The 23,083-nt window shown below is 40.9% G+C and overlaps 1 protein-coding gene across 5 annotated transcripts in view; it reads right to left on the bottom strand.

Annotated features, from left to right (window-relative positions):
* Positions 1-23,083, bottom strand: part of LOC122201779 (dynamin binding protein) — a 113,227-nt gene that overhangs the window by 61,467 nt on the left and 28,677 nt on the right. For 3 of the 5 annotated variants that reach the window (XM_042907773.1, XM_042907774.1, XM_042907775.1), the window contains exons 3-5: positions 14,077-14,231; positions 12,212-12,334; positions 1,061-3,037 (exon numbers count right to left, since the gene is read on the bottom strand). In XM_042907773.1, coding sequence (XP_042763707.1) covers positions 1,061-3,037; positions 12,212-12,334; positions 14,077-14,221 — 2,245 coding nt within the window. In that variant the 5' untranslated portion in view covers positions 14,222-14,231. Of the gene's footprint in view, positions 1-1,060; positions 3,038-12,211; positions 12,335-14,076; positions 14,232-22,554; positions 22,751-22,892; positions 23,003-23,083 lie in introns of all 5 variants that reach the window. The other 2 variants (XM_042907776.1, XM_042907777.1) reach the window with 2 other exon arrangements.

The raw sequence follows: 23,083 nt of genomic DNA on the forward strand, positions 1-23,083 counted from the left end.
CTTAATACCATCTGCTGTCCATCTCTCAGAAGATGACTCCACTTCTGGCCTTCCCATAATACTCTTTCTTGTTGGAACTTATTTTTCCAGTCACTTGCAGTGATCTAAAGTAGAGGGGCAGGTGAGCGTGTGTACTTGGCCCGCCTTCTCGAGCCAGCCTCTCCGGACCACCATTCTCCTGCTGGGAGTTCAATCGGTATCCTGCAATTCCTACATCCACACATTACTTTGTATTATTTTCCTTCCTGAGGACACGTGGGTTCGGAGCTCTCTGGCACACCTGCCCGAAGTGACACAGCCGTGTTCTCCGCGAGCCCTAGACTAATGCTGGTGCCTCACTTTCTTTCTCTTTCTCCTTTATAATTTATTTCTCCCATAAGTCTGGTGAATACAAATGGAGTCCCCGAGGCTGGTCACCCCCAAATTAAGGGACAGAATTTGAATATTTGAATGTGCAAGGTGGGAAGCAGTGAACTGCAGTAGTTAAAAACAAGAGCTCCCAGTTCCCTTGGTAAGCTACTTAATCTCTGCAAATCTTACCTTTCTCATCTATAAAGCAGCCGTATGAATTATCCCAGTGCCTTTAGGGTGGCTGTGAAGATTATTTGTGCAAGCAAATGGTAACCAGTCCTTATTACGGACAAGTTAATAAATGTTAGGACTTATGGTTACTATTGAAACCCAGTCCTTAAACCACAAAGATATAAGATGCAGTTTTTCATGAATCTTAGCCTAGGAGTTGTTAGTCCTCACTACAGCCCGGTTAAGGGACTTTCCAGCTGCCTGACTGCTATGCATACCACACCAGAACAGGAGGCATGAACATCAATGAGGTTTGAGCTTCTTTATCTGGGCATCAAGTGAACTCAGGAAGCTACAGTGAGTGGTCATAGGATATACCAAGACAGAGCAGTCGAATTGTGATGTGAAATTAGGTAACGAAACAGCAAATCATTCTTTGTCGAAGACGGTAACATCTCCCTTAAAAAGCACAGGGAGGCTGTTAACGCGGACTTGTGGATGTCAAGAAGCGAGTACATTTTGTTTCCTCACCACTCACCTCTAAGTTGCTGGAGTTCCATATTCAGACTTTCAATGTTGCTCTCGTAGAAATCAAGGTCCTCAAGGGTCTCTGCCCTTAATGACTCATCTTGCTTCTCCTCCACCGTCACGTTTAGCTCTTCTTGAGCCCCGCTACACATATCCAAGTCCTGTTCCATTTCCTGAATCCTCACCAGTACTAACGGACACGGGGAAGTTTGGTCTGGAGTCTGTTCCATATTCTCAGGGCCCTCCTTTTCTGGGGTCTCACAGCTAGGATGGGGACAGGTTAGGAGCCTGGGGGATATCATTCTGTGCTGTGCCGGGGGAGGCAGGGGAGCTGGGCGAGAGGGTCGCACTGCCAAGGGAGGTTCAGGTTTCAGGCTCTGGGGAGAAGTGGACGCTGGAACAGAGGGCCGCGGTGGCGGTGGCCTTAGGGCTTTTCTCCTCTCAGGCAGCTCCTGCTGGCTGAGTAGCTTTGAGGAACCTCGGACAATGTCCTTCTCGGAGTTAAAGTCCAGGATTGAAAAGTGGCGCAAAATTTTATCTGGTTCTGTGCCGGGTCCTGACAAGCTCTTCTCAAACTCTATCAGCTGTTGTGTCAACTTAGAATCCAGGTCAGTGCTGCCTTCTCCCTGCACAAGCGTCATTGCTTCCACTGCGAACCCTTTATCTTGCAGACCAGGCTTCACCTCTGATCCAGAACAAAAGCCAGAGGCATTTTCTTTGAGCGTGTGGGGCTTTTTAATACATCTTACCATGCCCTGGAGCTGAGAGCTCAACTGGCTGGGTCTGACTACCCTAGGGGCAAAAAGACTAGAGCCACTGTGAGGAGGTCGCACTGGCTTCTGAAGGGTTTTTGGTGGGGAGTGCATTCCTCTGGGAGGTAGGCTGGAGTAGTCTTTAGTCCTTGCTTCGAAGGGAACAGGGTCAGGATACTGCTCTGAGCTTAGGGGGCTCCCTCCCACTGGAGAATAATACTGGTTTTTCTGCAGTCTGGGACGAAAAGGTACCTGAGGTTGAGAGGAAACCCCATTGATAGTCTCTGAAGGATCCTTTGCAAAACAGTCTTTGGCAAGAGGCTGTTCGTGCCCCAGGCCCGGGCTTCTCAGGGGCCCTCCTGAGGTGCCCTCGTCCTGATGAGAATTTTTGTTTACTTCATACTCAGAAGTCAGATGCTCCAGGGGAGAAGCAGATGTTTCAGAAATAACACAGTTGGACTTCTCTGCTTTATATTCGAGAGTTTCGTGTCTTCTTCCTTCCACTACTGTGGAGTTCTCAGAACAATCCAGAGAAGTGTCAGGGATCTCAGCAGGGCTGCTTTCCTCTGGCACATCCATGGTCTCCTCTGCTCTTGTTTTCGGAAAGAGCTTTACAAATCGGTAAGGAAAGATGCCTGTCCTGCCCTTCAGTGATCCTTCCAGCCAGCCATCTTCCAGCGTCCCCAGAATTCGGATTTTATCACCTACCTCAAAATCCAACTCATTTGGCTCCAGGGCTTGGAATCTGTAGAGGGCAATTCCGTAGGTCCCTGGCTGCCCCTCATCCTCTTCGGGCTCCCTCTCCTCTTCTCCTGTAGGGGTGTCTTCTTCACCGTTAACAATGCAATCGTCGTGATTTCCAGAACTTACCAACTCATCCACAGTCCTCAGGGGCCCCAAAAGCTCTACAAAACCTTCTGGAAAAATGCCTCTTCGACCATCTAATTCCCCCTCAAACCAGCCTGGTTCAGGAACTCCAGTAATGGTAATCACATCCCCTTCTCTGAAGTCCAGCTCCTCATCCAGCTGGGCAGAAAGCCCCATCAGCGCCCGGGCTTGTCCCATCGAGTACTCAGGAATCTGGAGCAAGGCACTCTGCGAGTGCCACTGCTGGCTCCGTGAGGACAGGCAGAGCTCCCGGACACACGAGGACGGGAAGAAGCCCCGCGCGCCCCAGCAGCTTCGGCCCTGCAGCCAGCCGGCAGTGGGAGCACCATCGAGAATCACTAGATCGCCTAAAGAAAGAGAAGCAAAGATAATGACCTGAGTCATCACCCCAAAAGAGTATTAACATAACTAATAGTACAACTCATCATTTTAAACGTCAGTTTCAGGGAAATACACATCTGGAGTTTTAAGGGCATAATACTTTTTTTTTTAAATGTTTATTTACTTATTTTGAGAGAGACAGAGAAAAGAACACATATGCAAGTGGGTGAGAAGCAGAGAGAGGGACAGGGAGAATCCCAAGCAGGTTCAGCTCTGTCAGCAGAGTCTGACGCAGGGCCTGATCTCACGAACCGTGAGATCATGACCTGAGTCGAAATCAAGAGTCAGACACCTAAGCGACTGAGCCACACAGGGCATAATACTTTCGATAATTTAGTGAATTTTGACAATTTAGTGACAAAATAGTACACATTTCTGCAAACAAGTGGTTTTCAATGTGTGGTTCATGGAATCCTGGGGGAGCCCCAAGATCTTTTCGGAGAGTCTGTAAAGTCAGAACTATATTTTCTTCATATACTTCACATACTTCAGTAAACCACAGTTCAATGAGAACGAACGTAGATACAAATATGAGAATCTAGCTTTCTTGTATTAAACCAAATGTTAGAGATTTGCAAAAATGTAAACGAATGACACTCTTCTCATTAAAATTGTTGTTTGGAAAACTATTTTTCATTAAAAATATGCTGTTTATGTTAATATATAATAGGTTTTAAAAAATGAATTGATAAATGTTTTTAAATTTTCTGTTTTAATAGCTAATATTGCAAATATCAAAAACCCACATAAGCAAGAGCTCCCTCGGGTCTCAATAACTGTTAAGGGTATAAAAGGGCTCCTAGGATCAAAAAGTTGAAAAATACTACTTTTAAACAGTGTTCTTACAGTTTGTGTCATTGGATTAGTTTATAAATGATAAAACATATACACATATCTGGGGCACCTGGGTGGCTCAATTAAGTGTTCAACTTTGGCTCAGGTCATGATCTCAAAGCTTGAGAGTTTGAGACCTGCGTCAGGCTCTGTGCTGACAGCTCAGAGCCTGAAGCCTGCTTTATATTGTGTGGTGTCTCTCTCTCTCTCTCTCTCTCTCTGCCCCTCTTCTGCTTGTGCACACACTCTCTCTCTCTCTCAAAAAATAAACAAACATTAAAATATACATGTATATATTATATATATATATATATATATATATATATATATATATATATATATATATATATGGGCGCCTGGGTGGCTCAGTCAGTTAAGTGTCTGATTTCAGCTCAGGTCATGATCTCGCAGTTCATGGGTTCGAGCCGTGTCGGGCTCTGTGCTGACAGCTCAGAGCCTGGAGCCTGCTTCTGATTCTGTGTCTCCCTCTCTCTCTGTCCCTCTCCTGGTCATGCTCTGTCAGTCTGTTTCTCTCTCTCCCTCTCTTTCTCTCTCTCTCTCTCAAAAATAAATAAAAACATTTAAAATATATGTATGTGTGTGTACACATGTCCACTGTAATCCTTTGAACCAATGCATCTACTCTCTCATGCTAAATCGTGTTTAATATCAAATATGGAACAATAAAACAAGTCTTCAGGAATGGTTTCTTTGTTGGAGGTACAGGGTGTGGGCAACAAATTCTTCATTTATATTCTCCAGAGGCCTTTTTGAACTATTCTTATCCTGAAAATACATCATAATAAAGCATGTTCTAGCAATAGGTACTTTTGTTTCGAAAATAGTTCCAATATCAATGTTTCGGTTAACTTCACAAAATGTAAACTGAACAGTTAGTGTCTATCTGTCTTACTGTCGAAGAAGGTGAGGTAAAGAAAGGATAGGGGCACAGTGTTTCTGGAAAAAAATGAAATTAAAATTCAGTCTTAGAGGATTCACCACAACTTAAAGAACTGCTCTATGGTTTTGTAATAAATTGTTATAAAACAAACTCTTAATTATCTGATGATGAATTATTCATTTTGTGGATTATCAGTTTTAATCTTTTTAAATCTTCCTGTTACTGGATGCCTAGTCAATTTTACTTTCATCAGCAGGGGTGATCAAGGGATGCAACCAGCCCAAGTAAAATAAGACCAGGACAGCAAACACCTACCAAAGTCACATAAGTTATTTTATAGTCAAGCATATGTTATAACTAGATTATCTTCTAGGGTATCAACTTTAGGGTATCTTTTAGGGTACTCAACTTCTCTTGATTTGAAAAAAAAAAAAAATTAAGTCTGTCCTATCTTCTCACCAAGTGAATGGCATGTTCCTTAATGGCAGGTACCACTTCTCTTTTGTATTTCCTGAGTCTGATACAATGCCTTTCCAGAGCAAGCGTTCGTTGTCCAATTTGATGATGATTCTGCAACTCCAACTCCCAAATAAATCAATCCTATCTTCCCTCTGAAACTGGCTCCAGCCTGCTTCCTTCCTTTCTTCCTTTAATGCCTTCTTTCAAAATAGTGTTTCCACTCACTACTTGCCCTGGTCCAATTCTCGCCATCTCACTCTCTTAAACCTTGTCCCAGACTTCATCTTTTCCAGTCTCTTCCAGCCAAACTGAGATGATAAATGTACCAGTTTTATCATACCCCTCCCCCGCTCAATTTTTTCCTGTGAGGCATGAAGGCTTCTTACTACTCCCATAGGATTCTTCTCTAAAAATCCTATTCTTGGGGTACCTAGTGACTCAGTCAGTTGAACGTCCGACCCTTGATTTCTGCTCAGGTCATGATCCCAGGGTTGTGGTATTGAGTCCCACGTCAGGCTGAGCGTGAAGCCTGCTTAAGATTCTCTCTCCCTCTGCCCCTCACCCCTGCTCATGAGTCCCTCTCTCTCTACAATAAAAAAAAACCAATAAAATAAAATTTAAAAGTATTTCTTATTATCTGAAATGTATAAAAAATAAGTTTGCTCTAAACTCTCTAAAAAGATTTAGTTACTAAACTACTAAAAGACTATTCTTATGTTTTTACCTTAGTGCAACCTGGCACCCACATCCAGTCATAACCCGTTCCCTGCCTCCACCCAGCCAGACAATATTATCTCCCTATTCCACACAAGGACACTTTCATTAGCTCCTATACAAACAAGACTGTCTGTCTGAAACCCTAGCATCCTTCTCTAAAAGACCTTAGAAACTCATATCCACTTTGGCCATCTGTAGCCTAGTAAAGAAATTATCATTTACATCACTAATTTTGACACTTGTATTTTTACATACTACACAGCACCCAATGTTAAGATTTTGTACTTGGTGGTAGGCACCCAACACATTTTCACTGATTTTATGTTTTACTTAGATATTCCTGAAAAAAATATATAGGGTCTTGGTCCTATATTTCTATATTCCTTTAATTTATGGCTCACTATCCATTGGTTAGAGCTTGGGGTCCTGAGAATTTTATAAATGATTTTCCCCCCACTACCTCTAAGGCTAATCCATCAGAACCACAGAAGAAACTCACTGGAGACATGGCTACTATCTATCCAGGCACAAGAGGCTTTTGGGTGAATCAGAAGAATAAAGGCATGCCATAACTCCCACTCTACTGGCTTTCCTAAACTGTAGAATTACAATATTTTCCTTGTGTTGCCAGATCTGCATGAAACCCTTATAATAGGGCTTGCTTTTCCTATTTTCACCCGGGTGACTGTTTCAATAAGCTTTATTACCTGGCAGACTGTCATTCTGTTGGCTACTTTTATATAAAAAAAGATCTTTTTTTTTTTTTTTTTTTTTGAGAGACAGAGAGAGTGTGTGCAAGCGGGGGAGAGGGGCACCGGGAGAGGAGGGAGAGAGGGAGAGAGGGAGAGAGGGAGAGAGAGAGAAAGAAAGAAAGAATCTTAAGCTTACTCAAACATGGAGCCTGACATGGGGCTCCAGCCCACAACCCTGGGATCATGACCTGAGCCGAAATCAAGAGTTGGACACTCAACTGACTGAGCCACCCAGGTGCCCCCAAAAAGGTGAATTTTTTTTAAGAATCACAGTTTAAACCCCGAAAAGCATGTGAGATTTAATTTTGCTCAACACCCTTATTTTGTAGCTGTTACTGAGTTTTTGCACCGTCTCTCATTTTCATCAGAAAGAGTCGTGCAGCTATTGCACTGGCATCCCAGGTGAGTCCTGAGGAAGAGGCTTCCTGGTGGTCATTTCCAGCCTTCTGAAACAACAATATGAGGAACTGCTGGAACAGAGTGCCCAGATTTCAAAAACAGAAAAATAGGAAGTGTGGTGGCCTGGGTGGCTCAGTCAGTTAAGCATCCAACTCTTGATTTTGGCTCAGGTCATGATCCCAGGGTCGTGGGATTGAGCATGGCGCCTGCTTAAGATTCATTCTCTCTCTCTCTCTCTCTCTCTCTCTCTCCCCCCACCCCTCCCTCCCTCCCTCTCTGTCCTTCTCCCCTCCTCACTCTCGCTCTCTAAAATATAAAAATAAAAATAATGTTTCTATTTGAGTAAAGTAGACACAAAATGTTACATTATTTCAGATGTACAACACAGTAATTCAACAGCTTTACATGTTATGCCATGCTCACCACAAGCATAGCTACCATTTGTCACCATACATGGTTATTACAATACCATTGACTGTATTCCTCATGCTGTGCCTTTTATCCCTGTGACTTCTTAATTCCATAGCTGGAAGTCTATATCTCTCGCTTGCCCATCCCTCCACTACCTCTCCCCCCTGGCAACCACCAGTTTGTTCCCTGTATTTATAGGCCTGATTTGCTTTTTTGTTTATTCATTTGTTTTTTTAGATTCCACATATGAGTGAATTCACTTGGTATTTGTCTTTCTCAGTCTGACTTATTTTACTTAGCATAATACTTTTTAGGTCCATCCATGTCGTCACAAATGGCATGATCTCATTCTTTCTTATGGCTGCATAATTTTCCATTATATATATATACATACATATATATGTATATATGTATATATATATGTGTATATATACACATATATATGTATGTATATATATGTGTATATACACATATATATGTATGTATATATATGTGTATATATACATATATACATACATATATATGTATGTATATGTATATGTGTATACATATATATATGTATGTATATGTATATGTGTATACATATATATATGTATGTATATGTATATGTGTATACACACACACACACACACACACACACACACACACACACACCATGTTCCTTATCATCTATCAATGGACACTTAGGTTGTTTCCACATCTTGGCTATTGTAAATAATGCTGCAATAAACATACAGGCACACATATCTTTTTGAATTAGTGTTTTTGTTTTCTTTGGGTGAATTATTAGAATTATTAGATCATATGGTATTTCTATTTTTAATTTTTTGGGGAACCTCCATGTTTTCCACCAGGACTGTACCAATTTACATTCCCACCAACAGTGTACAAGGGTTCCTTTTTTCCACATCCTCACCAACACTCGTTATCTCTTGTCTTTTTGATTTTAGCCATTCTGACAGGTATAAGGTGATAACCTCATCGTGGTTTTTGATTTGCATTTCCCTGATGATTAGTAATGCTGAACATCTTTTCACGTGTCTTTTGGGACTATATCAAAATAAAAAGCTTTTTCACAGTGAAGGAAACCATCAACAAAATAAAGGAAGCAACCTACTGAATGGGAGAAGATATTTGCAAATGACTTATCTGATAAGAGGTTAATATCCAAAATATATAAAAAACTTATACAACCCAACACCAAAAAAACCCAAACAACCTGATTAAAAAATAGGCAGAGGGTTTGAATAGACATTTTTCCAAAGAAGACATACAGAGACAGCCTTGTTTTCGGAGTTTAAATATAACTCAGAATACAGGGAATAGTCCAAAACAACTGGATGGCTTTGTGGAAAGGAGAAAGGGTGACACCTGCTGGAAGAACTACTGGTGATTCCAATTCCAGATAGAATCTCCCTGGAAAAATGTACAGACACATAAACTTCATGTCATTATTAGGACACAACGTCCCCCCAGAGCACATCCACAAAGTCCAGGAATCCCAGGTTAAGAATAAGAAGGACAGGGGCGCCTGGGTGGCTCAGTCGGTTAAGCATCCGACTTCAGCTCAGGTCACGATCTCGCGGTCCGGGAGTTTGAGCCCCGCGTCGGGCTCTGGGCTGATGGCTCAGAGCCTGGAGCCTGCTTCCGATTCTGTGTCTCCCTCGCTCTCTGCCCCTCCCCCGTTCATGCTGTGTCTCTCTCTCTGTCTCAAAAATAAATAAACGTTAAAAAAAAAAAAAAAAAAAAAAAAAAAAGAATAAGAAGGACAGTTCATCTTTACTGCATGCTTACCTTGTTCCAGATGCTTTATGTGCGTAACCTCACTCAACCCTCACAACTACCTGGGGTAGGTATTGTTATCCTACTGAGGCTGAGATAACGTAAGTAACTAGCCTAAAGTCACAGCTGCTAAGTTGTAGAGATGGATTTAAATCTAGGGCCATCAGAATTCTTATCTCCTAAGCTCCAAATACATATATATCTTTAATAACATAACTTTACAATTAAAATATATAATTTTTTCTCTTATTAATCCCAATGATACTTCTGAACAGTAAGTAGGCAACAATTAACTGAAGGCAGCATGGTAAAACGAAACAGGTCTCAAACATTATCCCACATGCTCTTAAGGTTTCCAAATCCCCTCCTGACATATATTCAATCACCAAAAGTTTTATTTACACAGAACAGAGGAAGCTTCACTGCTACACGGAAGGTAGAGGAGAGAGAAAGAAACAACAGGGAATAGGACTAATAGTACTAGAAGGCAGGGCTAGAGGAATGTATACCACTCGTGAGCTGAGACACCGACCTAATGGAAAAAAACAATTTTCAACCTAAGAAGTAGAAGGGACATTCCAAGCACTAGACTTGAAAATCAGGAAGCCTAGACTCAAGTTTTATAAACTATAGGTGGCATAAAACAATACTTTCTTTTTTTTTACTGGTTTTGTTTCCCACAAGTAAAATTATTATCTGTCAATGTGTACTGTCGTGCATAGAAAACAAGAGAAATTAAAATCATTTCTGTGTCTCCTGCTAAACTTCCCAGAAAAATTCAAATCGCAGAGGTGCATCTACCTAACTCTCCCATTCTCAAAGGCTTATGTGTTCAAATCAGAAGACACAGAGCTAAAAGAGACATGAAAAGCATAGAAGGAAACAGAGCTGAACAGTCAGTGCACTCACTGGAAGGAGAGCATCAGAGAAGAGAACAGATAAAAACACGGACAGTTAGCATATCTCTTTCTAGTCTCTTCCTGCGTATTGCCCCTGCTGCATCCTCTTCCTTTGCTTAAAAACTAATCGAGATAACATCTACAGGTTCTAAGACCCAGCCTGAGCTTGAGTCAGTCTTGGTCCAAGAGGCTCCTGGCTGAAAGATCCATGCTAGGGTCTTCCTAAGAATCTATTTTGTGGCCCTGGGATTCCTGAGGCCGATTTTAACTTCAAAGCAAGTTCAGAACCCATGATACCAGTCTTTCCAGGGAAGGCATTCAGCAGAAAATCTCTCTTTTTAGTATCTAAGACCTGACTACACAAGATATAAAGGAAAAAAGCTAATTCCAGAAGATACATCTTCCAATTCCCCAAATGTAGACATCCTGCATATTCCCACAGCGTATATTCTTATACCATTTATTTGCTCTAGGTATAGGAAAGGACAAATCCATGCCACCCATATCTTCCGCTCAGCTCTAATGGAAGCTACTGTGCTCTGGCCTTTTCTCCACTCCCTCTGGTCTGATGCGGACTACAGACCCCCCCTCTCCCCGCAGTGGAAGGGCTGTGAGTGGAGACAGATAAAAGTTTCCTGCTATAACATCTTGATCTATTTCTCTCTCCCTTTCCCACACTGATTAACAAGAAAGCGTTCAGAACAGAGGTAGAGGGTTAATGCCAAGTGTAAGAAACTCTCAAAACAGATTTTGAGGATTAAGATCTAAATTCAATATTCCTTCTCACTGCCTGAGGGTTAGGGAAGTTTGCTAGGTTTCTCTCTTTCCCCACCTCTGCGAGCTCTCTCTCTCTCAGATGTGCACATGGTTTAAGAAATTAAGCCTAGTCCTTCAGGGCCATACTCAAAAGAGTAAGTAACAATATTAAGAACATGCCCAATAAATTCTACCATTTTGCTGGCTCCTCCTTTATCATCACAAAAATTGCATTCATCATAAACATCAGTTTGTGGAACACTACTGGTTTCTGTGCTCATGCAGAAATGTGTGGACGTAATCCAGTATCCTTGGTGAAACGGTTTATGGTCCATCTTTAGAAGTTCATATGTCTATCAGAGTAAGTGAGAAATACTTGGAATGTCACTGAGACATGGCTACAACTATTCATTTTAAATCACTTCCTTTTTTTTAATGTTTACTTATTTTTGAGAGAGAGAGAGAGAGAGAGAGCGCATAAGTGGGGGAGAGGCAGAGAGAGAGGGGGACAGAGGATCCCAAACGGGCTCCACGCAGACAGCAGAGTCCAGTGTGGGGCTCGAACTCATGAACCGTGAGATCATGACCTGTGCCAAAGTCGGACACTTAACCGAGCCACCAGGCACCCCTTAAATCACTTCCTTTTAAACTGGTTCTGATGATAACTTTAATGTAATATTACCTATCGATAGGGAGTCAAAATGGGGCTATTTGACATCTGTCTCTTAATCTCTATACCACAATTCCTGCTTGATTATTATATAGTAATAAATAGTAATGTTGCTGGGAAAGCCATATTAGTTTTTAAGGGAAAAAAAGATTAATGTAGTCTGAAGTGTGGCTACAATATGGGGCAGTGGAAAGAGAATGCTGGACTTATAATCAGGTGACATGACTTGACCTTCTGAGGCCAAAAGTTTTCATCTGCAGGTAACATCCTTTGAATCTCATTTTCATTATTTATTAAATGCAGTTAATAATATCCACTTTGCTACCAGGTCTGTGGTGAGGATCAGATGAGAATGTACTTGTGAGCAAATACTATGGAAATTATAAAATACTATGCAAATATAAGGCACTATTATTGTCAGCACGATCTTGCTACTACTAAACACTCTCCAGAGGTTAGCCACTTTTAAAAATTAAAAAAAAAAAAAAAATCTAGTTGTCAAAATGGGCCAGCTCCATTCAACTTATTGTAAACAGTCTACTCCTGAATGGTCAACTTACCTCGGTGGAGGGGAAGACTGTTTAATTCTTGGGATGTAAATTCACAGATACAGACAAACAGCCTCTCTCCTTCTTTTAGACTGGGGATGGTCACAATTTCCACAAAACTGCTGGGGAACTGTCCTGAAAGTAAAAGCAAATGTTTCTAATACTGAAATTTCATTTTCTGTGTACCAGGACATAATAACTGTTTCTGAGCCCATTTATAGACACTAAATTGAAAAGTGAGTACTCATAATTGGAAAATCTACTATAGAAAAAGTACAGCACACAAAACTTCATTCATGCGGAGCAGAAAAAATGCAATTCAATCCAATAAGCATTAACTGGGTGCTACTCTAGACAAGACACACCAGAGGGAAAAATGAGTAAGACAGTCTTGCTCTCAAAGATCTTAAAATCGAATTCAGACATAAACAATCACTCTGAAATCTAGTGACACAAGAAAAATGCACAGATTGCTATGGACATTAGAGAAGGTAGAAAATGGTTCAGGAAGAATACAAAAAATTTTATGAAAAAGACTGCATTTAAGTCTGAAGATGGGTAGCGTTTTAATAGGTGGTAGTAGACAGACAGGGCCTGTCAGTTGGAAAGCATCAGAAAGTTTAATGGATTCCACCTTCCAAATATCTCTTGTATCCATCCACTCATCTCCAGACCCATCACCTCGGTCCAGGTCAGCAGCATGTCTCACCTGGGTCACTGCAACAACCTCCCAGGCTGCCTCCCTGCCCTTGGTTTTGCCCTTCCCTATCATTTCTCAATCTGTAGCACTGAGCTTTCTAAAATACAAATCTGACAGTGCTTAAAGCACCTGTATTGTATCCCATTCCATAACTCCATAACCATGGCATACGCTGTCCTCCACGATCTAGCTCCTGCTCCTCTCCCCAGCTCCTCTCCCCAGCACCTTCTCCCTTCCTCAACCTTTCAGACCTCATGCCAGGCTGAACTTTTCTCGGACCCTCCATGTTCTTTGTCATTCAAGGGCCTCTGGATAAGCAATTCTCTCTGTCTATCCTCTTTGTGTTGCTAACTCTTACTCATCATTTTTGTCTTAGCTGAGCTATCATTTCTATTGCGAAATAATCTATTATCTCCCAAGTGTGGGTTAAGTGTTAACAGAGTCTGTATAACAAGCTGCAGCCCAGAATTACATAAATCTATGTCAGTTAAGGACTGGATTTAACACAGGTGCATAGTGTGGGGTAAAAACCTTCACCCTTCCCTAGGCTCATTAATGAAAGAAACTGGTGCTAACATATATTTGAAAGACTGGAAGAAAGGAAATCAGGTGTATAAGAAGTGGAAGGTAGCTGCACCCAGGGCAGGGGTAGCTTTAATAAATTTGGGCCAACCATGGATCTAAGAAGGAGTGAACAGGACGCATCATGATCCCTTGAAAAACAGAGTGAAAGAAAGGGTAGAAAACGTTTGAGGAAGACAGGTAGAGAAAATATGGTGGAGAGTGACTTACGTTCCACAAATCACAGGTAAAGACTGGTAGTGAAAAATAATGTCAAACAACAGGTTTCTGAACAAAGAAATAACACGTATTTTCAGAACGTAAACAATGGCACGGAGCACAAAGGACAAAGACCTGGGAAGGATAGGTAAAGATGTGAACAGAAAATTGGCCTGGGGCAGCTGGTATCGAACCATCTCAGCCTTTGGAAGGAACCAATAAGGATAGATGGATTGATAACAAACATTCTCTCCCCACTGGTAAAAACCACAGGAAAAACACAAAAGGATTCTGTAGTTTATTGACTTGGGCTTCCCATTTAACTTTTATTTTTTAATATAGAAAGATTGGAGGGCCTGTGGTCTATTTTGTACCTGAGGAATTATAAGCCTCTTACCTGTAACATCTTCTTTCTTTCCTAGAAGCCAAAATTCATCCACCACTGCCAACACCTCAATAATATCTCCTACAAAGAGCGGTAGTTCTTCTGATACACTAGGGCAAAAGTCAAAGATGGCTCGAACCACTGAGCCAGCCTCCATGTTTTATAACCTGGAAAGACAAGTCAAAAGACATTGGAAAGTGTTAACTATTTAAGACATTGGACTATAGGTCAATATCTTGATAATGATAAAGCTTAAGATATAACGACGCTTAGAATCAAGTCAAAGCTAAGCAAATAAGAAGCTTGTACTTTATATTCTGAAGAAATTTAAGTACTGTCTGACAAAAATAATGATTTCCTCATACATTCTTCATTTGATTCTCATGGCACTTCTGGAGTCAGGGGAAAAAAAAAAGTGACCTTTACCTGTGATTGACAGAAAAGGTACAAGTTGGGAAATGTAGACGTCTCAACAGGCCTGAAAGGGCCAATAAGGAAATTAACAGTTTTCAAGTACAGTCAGTATGGTACTTTTAAAATACGGTATTTAAAAAGTAGGGGGTTTAGGGAGCCTGTGCTGACAGCTCAGAGCCTTGAGCCTACTTCAGATTCTGTGTCTCCCTCTCTCTCTGCCCTTCCCTCGCTCATGTTCTGTCTCTCTCTCTCAAAAATAAAAATTAACATTAAAAAAAATTTTTTTAAGTAGGGGTTTTTAATATGGCATTTCATTTATAATGAAATAAGATAGTTCCCCAGAACTATCTTAAAGATTAGGATACCTATGCTCAGCAAGTTGAAAAACTTAATTTGTCACAAAGTTCATAGCAGCAGGGCCAGGATTCAGGCTCCTACTTACCCCGTAGCTGCCCCCCCACCAAAAAAAAAAGGAATGTGGGATCACACCTCAATGGCAGAGATTTAAAATGTACTGAAACGTAAAAATCCATGAAAAGAACAAGAAAGGGCGATATAAAAATGACACTTCCAGACAAGATTTAGTACAATAGACCAAATCAAGAATGTGTTTTCAGTTCAAAGACACCTATCCCCCAAGCTTGCATAGTATCCTTGCACTGTTAAGGGGGTCTTTCACCTTGACATATGTGCCCAGGGAGCCTCCTCAATACACATTTAAACAACAGAAAAGGAGGAAAGACTGGGCATGTGCTCAGCTGTCAACAAGCCGTGATTAGCAACCTGTCTCTCAGGTGTTTCACAGAGAGCACCTGACGCTCTCCTGAGTATCCAGGCCTCAAGCCTATTTTCCTTTATTCATCTCAAGTATCTGTCTGGTGTTGGTAGAGATGAGGCTTCTAACTTTTGTTTCACATATAACTATGATGACATCAAAAAGCACTAAATGCCTATTTACCAAAAAAAAAAAAAAAAAAAAAAAAAAAAAGATGGTTACAGTTTTGTTGAGTTTATTACCTAAGAAAACAATGATGTACACAAACATGTTATGCATATAAATAGTTGAGGATATTAATGTGGAGCGCCTTTACAATTTTAATGAATCACGCAACACCATTAAATATTGCACATTTAATTTGTACTGTTGAGTAAAAGGAGCTTATCTCTGTGTTACTGGAATTTTTGTCTATAATGAGATGACTTGGGTCCACAGTGGAAAAGAGAAGTGGCCAGTAACATTCCCTATGTCCTCTGCCCTCTGTATAGAAAAAAATTGAATTACAATCCCATGCTGAAGAGGCAGCATAATGTGAATGCAAAGTAACCAGGCATCTGGAGTCAGAGATCAAGGTTCAAATGCCAGCTCCAACTTTTATTAGTTATTTCACCTTGGATAAACTACTTAAACTCTCTGGGCTATAGTTTCCTGTTCAGAAAAATGGGGATAATCATACTTTGATAATAATCATCAGAAGGATGATGATGATAAAAATAATGATAATAATGCCTAATATTTATTGAGCACTTACTATATGCCATGCACTGTGCTATGTCCCTCATTGGGTCCCCACAACAATCCTATCCCATATCATTAGTTTCCATTTTGCAGAAGAGGGCACAGGCTCAGAGAGGTGATGCAATCTGTCTGAGGTCATACAGTAAGTCAGAGATGGAACAGAAATCCAGATCTGCCTAAAACCTTAACCATATGCTGATAGTATAAAAGCACCTAGGACAGGGTTGGTATAGGAGGTGCTCGATAAATGTGAGTTGTTACTAAACATTATTTCCATAATCAGCTACAAGCTCAAATCTGTCTCACTGATATATCACCAGACAATGTATAGCACAGTGTACAAGTACAAGTACAGAAATGCCACGGAATCTACCATTTCAACACGTCAAAACTTGGTTTAGCTTTGACCATGTTTAAAAACAGACACATTATAGGGGCACCTGAGTGGCGCAGTTGGTTGAGTGTCCGACTTCGGCTCAGGTCATGAAATCATGGATAGTGAGTTCAAGCCCCGTGTCCGGCTCTGTGCTGACTGCTCAGAGCCTGGAGCCTGCTTCAGGTTCTGTGTCTCCCTCTCTCTCTCTCTTTCTCTCTCAAAAATAAATAAACATTAAAAAAAATTATATACCTCTCTTGCCTTCGCTAGTAGGAAAGACACTGAACATAATTTACTCTTTGCCTGATGGACACAAGTTCATTAAGACCATACATTAGTATACTGTGTTGTGATGCATAATACCAGTACTGTATAACTTTTGGGTCTTTCTCTTTTGCTGTCAGCTGTCCCTCTGCTATCAGGTACCTCCTCTATCAGTTTTTCTATCCTCTTTCTAGATTGCTGTTCATAGTCTGCTGGGGAGGGAAGACCATACAGACACCGCCAAAATTATTAGAAGTCCCTAGATAAATAAAATGTAAACAGGCTCTAAAGGAAAACCTAATGAACTCTTCTGTGGTGGTAAACTACATGTATTAGTTAGCTAGAGTTTTTCAACAGTTACTTTTTATGTGCTCTGATGCCCCTTTCTTATTTTCTGGCTGTCTTCCAAATGGCTGAAGTTGCCAGATGTCAGATTTCCGCATTAAGCGCGGTGTCATAAATATTTTTTTTAAACAAGCATAATATTTTGCAAACCTCTTAGCCATCTATACGTTATCAACACACCTCCCCAAGGTTGGGCCACAGTGGTATTATTTTTCTCCTTCTACTTTGTTTTCTCAAATTCCATCTCACTCTCAGACTAAATATATACCTCCTTATCTGAAATGTCAAAGAGAGAATCAGCATACACTCTGTAGGATGTAAGAGACAGACCCTGTTAGCTGAGGAGTAAACTTTGTGATCTGAAAGAGTTAAAGCTTCTCCCTGACAACCTTTTTGCTGTACCAGAAAATGACTCAGAAGCAGAGGAGGGTCTGGCTCAACGAATACTGTTACTGACTGACCTCCTGCCCTGTTGGAATGAGTGCGTAATCGCTGAGGAATACACACCCTGGAAGGGTGCTGGAGCCAGAGCCCAGCTAAAGTACAGGATTCATGTGTGAGACCGGAAAGGAGATCTTGGTGCCCTCTGGGTTACATGGAATATCATGAATTTCATCTCCGTCTTCTCTGCTCTGTAAACCCCATGAAAAGCAACTACTATTGTTCCTGTCTGGGCCGTTTTAGAGTCCTGGACAGATATTTTGAAACTTAATCATAAATAGCTTATATAAGCTGTTCCACCAACTCCAGATGGAAGTAAAAAGAACTTCAGAGGAAATCAGAACACAGCTGGGCTTGAGAGAAAGCAGAGGAAAGAACTGCCCATACGGCAGGATGTCAGGGACATCAGGAAAGTCTGCTATGAAAACACCACCTTCTTCTCTCGCTGGCATTTCCTTTGGAGAGTCAGTCTGCATTTGAGATATAAAGGTCCTTAATTCTTCAAACTCTTGTAGAACACAAAACCCTAAGAGGGTAGAGATTTTTGTCTGTTTTGCTCACTTGTCTAGAGCAGTGCTCAGCACGTAACACACTTTCACATTTTTAACAAGCAAATGATTTTAGAAAATACACAAGACTATTCGTATCAAAATCTCAACTTCCACTTATCGAAAACTAAATTAACCATCTCTTTCCACAAACAGTTTGGCCTTCCAGCTCATATAATAGTGTCATATAAATCTTCTAGATCAAATACTAGAAGGATGTCATCCTCTACAGTTGGTGGTACACTAATAGCAACAGCTACTGGATGATAATCTACCATGTGCCAGACACCGAACTGGAAGCTTGAATCATTGCTGCATTGCAAGGTAGACAGCAAGGCTTCAGAGCCAGGGTGCCCAGGTTCAAATCCCAGTGCCACCACTGGGCAATACATCTAATGTGTATCTAATATATATATTAAAATATATCTAATATGTCCATATTAGATATATTATATTTACATATATAATATATATATATTTGCTATATCTCTAGCAAATAAAAAGCTAAGACAGACCCAGAATTCAGGTCTGTTTGATTCCAGTGCCCATGTTCTTTTTACTGTAGGTATCCCATCTCTGAAATCTCCCTGGTTCTTCCCTCAAAATCTTCTAAACTTCCAATTTCCTCTCTTTGGTTCTCCAACATTTTATTATAAAAATTTTTACACAGTGAACTTAAAAAAGCTTTACACCCACTACCTAGATTCTACCATTCACATCTTACTGTAGTTATTGTATCACACATCTCTTTATCCATTTATCAATCCATGTTATTTTTTTGACATATTGCAAACATTTTGTTTTATTTTTGATGCATCTCAAAATAAAGCACAGATATTTTCCTCCAGCACTTTGGCATATATATCTTAACTAGAGGTCATTATCTGTTTACCTTTTTTTTTATGTTTGTTTATTTTTGAGAGAGAGAGAGAGAAACAGAGTACAAGCAGGGGAGGGCAGAGAGACACAGAATCCGAAGCAGGCTCCAGGCTCCTAGCTGTCAGCATGGAGCACGACGTGGAGATCAAACTTACAAATCATGAGATCATGACATGAGCTGAAGGCAGACGCTTAACCGACTGAGCCACCCAGGCAAACCTGCTTACATATTTTATTGTTGTTTTTAAGTGTTGTTTGCCTCTTTTCTTGGCCAAAGATAAAATTCATTTCTCTCCAATGAACGTAATCTTTTAAACTATTGATTTTTACATGTTGTTCAGTTGCTTAAAAATTCACAAGGTCTTCCTGTTTTCTCTAATTTATTCACATAGTGGACAAATATTTATCAAGCCTAACGGACTCAAATTCCCATGCAGGCTGAAACTTTGGTTGTACTTTGATGACCCTTTGACCAATATTCTTTAAATATTTATTCTCTAATCCCGTTGGTGGCTGACAGGAGCATTCAACTCTCCTCTACTGTCCGAAATAGTTTAACTCCTATCCCAAAGTATCTACCCTACCTAGGGAAAAATAAAACCCTGCATATAACTTGACCATTAATCTCAGAAGGAGATTTCTCTCTCTTTCAGTTAGACAGTGACAGAGAAAGAGAGTTTTTAAATCTGCACTGACTTTTTTTTTAGTGACTCACTATTTTAACACTTTCTATCGACTGATATCCTTGGCAGCTACCTCTTAATCCAGTTTTACTACCATGACGTACCAAAGAACATTCAAGATATAGTTCCTGCCTGCAAGAAGCTTAGCTTCGTCCCCACCATTTTCCCAAAACATGTTCTGAGGACACTAAGCAGCTTCTAATACAAGAGCTCCACGGTCACTGTAAACTTGGGGGAAGCTATGGACTATTTCCCTCTAGGAGGGGCATAAAATACTAGTATATTGAAGACTGAGACAATCCAATTAAGAATTCTTTTTTTTTTTTAATTTTTAAAAAATTTTTATTCTTTTTTGAGAGAGAGAGAGAGAGAGAGAGAGAGAGAGAGAGAATCCCAAGCAGGCTCAGCACTGTCAGTGTAGAGCCTGACTCAGGGCTCAGTCCCACAAACCATGAGATCATAACCTGAGCCAAAATCAAGAGCTGTACCCTTAACCAACTGAGCTACCCAGGTGCCCCCTAAGAATCCTTTGTAAACCAGTTTTCTAAATTTCTCTGCCCACAGCACACTTTTTTTTTTTTTTTTTTTTTTGCCTCACCTCACCCCACTTGTGTAGCCCTCAGTGCAATCCTAACCAATCAAAATGCTCTCTGCTCCGATAAAGCACTTTCTGTCCAGAATTTTTTCCTTTGCTTACATGCCCCTTTTTTCTCCATGGTGGGTTCCCCCATCTTTGCACATATTTAAAGTCTCCCCATTCTCCACTTTCTCCAAATGATGCCCACCTCTCCTGCTCATGCTCACTTCCACCTTTCATGCCTCAGCTCCTATAGCCCTTCCTCTTATATCACTTTGTAGATTTCTGAGACATCACACTGCACATGTATAGGTTACAGTCATGATAGTGAATGTATTAATGAGAACATACTCAGAAATAAACCACATTTTAAAATGTAGATCACAGGGGGACCCCTGGGTGGCTCAGTTGGTTAAACATCTGACTCTTGATTTCAGATCAGGTCATGATCTCATGGTTCATGAGTTTGAGCCCCACATTGGGCTCTGTGCTGACAGTATGGAGCCTGCTTGGGATTCTCTCTTTTCTCTCCCTCTGCCCCTCCCCCGCTTGTACATGTGTCTTTTCTCTCTCAAAATAAATAAAAATTAAAAAGATCATAAAGTAAGATGTATATCACGGGGCACCTGGGTGGCTCAGTTGTTAGGCAACTGGCTCTTGATTTTGGCTCAGGTCATGATCTCATGGTTGGTGAATTCAAGCCCCGCATCAGGCTCCTTGCTGACAGTGTGGAGCCTGCTTGGGATTCTCTCTCTCTCCCCCCCTCTCTCTCTGCTCCTCCCCCCGCTCGATCTCTCTCTCTCTCCCTCTCTCTCAAAATAAATAAACTTTTAAAAATAAAATAAAATGTGTAACACACAACCACTATCCATCCACAGATGAATAAACAAAATGTAGCATACCTTCTTACATTTAGTGGAATGCAAACTGGTGCAACCACTCTGGAAAACAGTATGGAGGTTCCTCAGAAAGTTAAGAATACAACTACCCTACAATCCAGCAATGGCACTACCAGGTATTTACCCAAAGGATACCAAAATACTAATTTGAAGGACTACATGCACCCCAATGTTTATAGTATCAACAACAGCCAAATTATGGAAGGAACCCAAATGTCCATCAACCAATGGATAAAGAAGATGTTATATATATATACATATATACATATATATATATATATATATATATGTATATATGTATATATATATATATGTACACACACGTACACACACACACACACAAAACAGAATTATTACTCAGCCATAAAAAAGAACGAAATCTTGCCATTTGCCATGACATGGATAGAACTAGAAAGTATTATGCTAAGTGAAGTCACTCAGAGAGGGACAAATATCATATGATTTTGCTCATATGTGGAATTTAAGAAACAAAAATAAACATGGGGAGAAAAAAAAGGAAGCAAACCAAGAAACAGACTCTTAACTATAGAGAGCAAAGTTATGATTACTGGGGGGGAGAAGTGGGTGAGGGGATGAGTTAAATGGGTGATGGGTATTCAGGAGGGCACTTGTAACGGGCACCTGGTGTCCTATGTAAGTGATAAATCACTCAGTTCTACACCTGAAACTAATATTGCACTGTATGTTAACAAGCCCAAATGTAAATAAAAACTTGGGATAAAAAGAAAACAACTGTGGTGCAGACATACAACGGAACATCATTCAGCCTTAAAAAGGAAGGACAATCTGGCACGTGCTTCAACATGGATGAAACTTGAAGACATCATGCTAGCTCACAAACAAAAAGGCAAATACTGTGCGATTTCATTTGTATGATCATTCAAGAACAAACTCAAAGAAACAGAAAGTGGAATGGCGGCTCCCAGGGACTGGGGTGAGGGGAAATGGGTATGGGGTTTCAGCCGGGGAAGATGAAGGAGTTCTGGAGGCAGACGGTGATGATGGCTGCACAACAGTGTCAATGAACTTCATGCCACAGAACTGTACGCTTAAAAGTGGTCAAAATGGGGGGCGCCTGGGTGGCTTAGTCAGTTAAGCATCCAACTGTTGATTTCAGCTCAGGTCGTGATCTCATGGTTCGTGGGTTTGAGCCCCGTGCTGCCAGTGCAGAGCCTGTGTGGGATTTTCTCTCTCTCCCTCTCTGCCCCTTCCCCCCCGCTCAAAATAAATAAACTTAAAAAAATTGTTTTAATGTTTAAAATGGTAAATCTTAGGTTATATATACATTTACCACAGTAAAAAAAGAGTTTTTAAAACGTATGTCATAGAAGGGAGAGAAGCCTTGGGGAACTTTGGTAATTTTTAATAAGTAACATATCTACAAGTCTGAACGTATTACTGAAAAAAAATCCTGAGATCACAAACTATAAACTTTTACCCTGATACCGATATCACACAGCTTAATAAGTAATTTCCAAACCAGCCTTTTGAGGAAAGAGCTGAGCCTGGTACAGATTGAGCGTGTACCTGAATCTTGAGCGTGTACTGAACAATAAGCATGTGCTGAGGGTCTGCCATTTCCCTCCTGGGCCTGTCCTCCACCTTCCTCCACCCCGCACCCTGTGTTGTGCTCCTCAGAGCTGACCCACAAGAACCGCAGCAAGGTGCTCCCTTGCCTCTGGCTTCCAGTTGGGTTCAGCCAACGGGTGGCATAGCAGAAGAGCTGACGGTAGAAGGACAGAGAAGTCGGGGTGTTTATTCCCCGGGCTCCTTCCCTGCTGGGCTATCAGTTGGCTCCCGGTTCCCTGCCCCTTCAGGCCTGAGGTGGCTCTTCTGCAAGCCTGGGGTTGTTATTTTCCCCACACCTGTCCATTCCATTCGAAGAAGAACCTCCTCAAATGATCCACCTTCGGCGTGCCTTCCATATTTTGCTAGGCCCCTGATGGATACGTGCCCAAAGGAATTTTCAGGATTTCTGAGAAATGTGCATGAAAAAAAAATGGGGACAAAGAATACACAAAAGTATAAAATTGGTTTCCTAAATCTACCATTCTAA

The sequence above is a fragment of the Panthera leo genome, chromosome D2 (genome assembly GCF_018350215.1).
Source record: "Panthera leo isolate Ple1 chromosome D2, P.leo_Ple1_pat1.1, whole genome shotgun sequence".
In the NCBI taxonomy this organism is placed as follows: Eukaryota; Metazoa; Chordata; class Mammalia; order Carnivora; family Felidae; genus Panthera; species Panthera leo.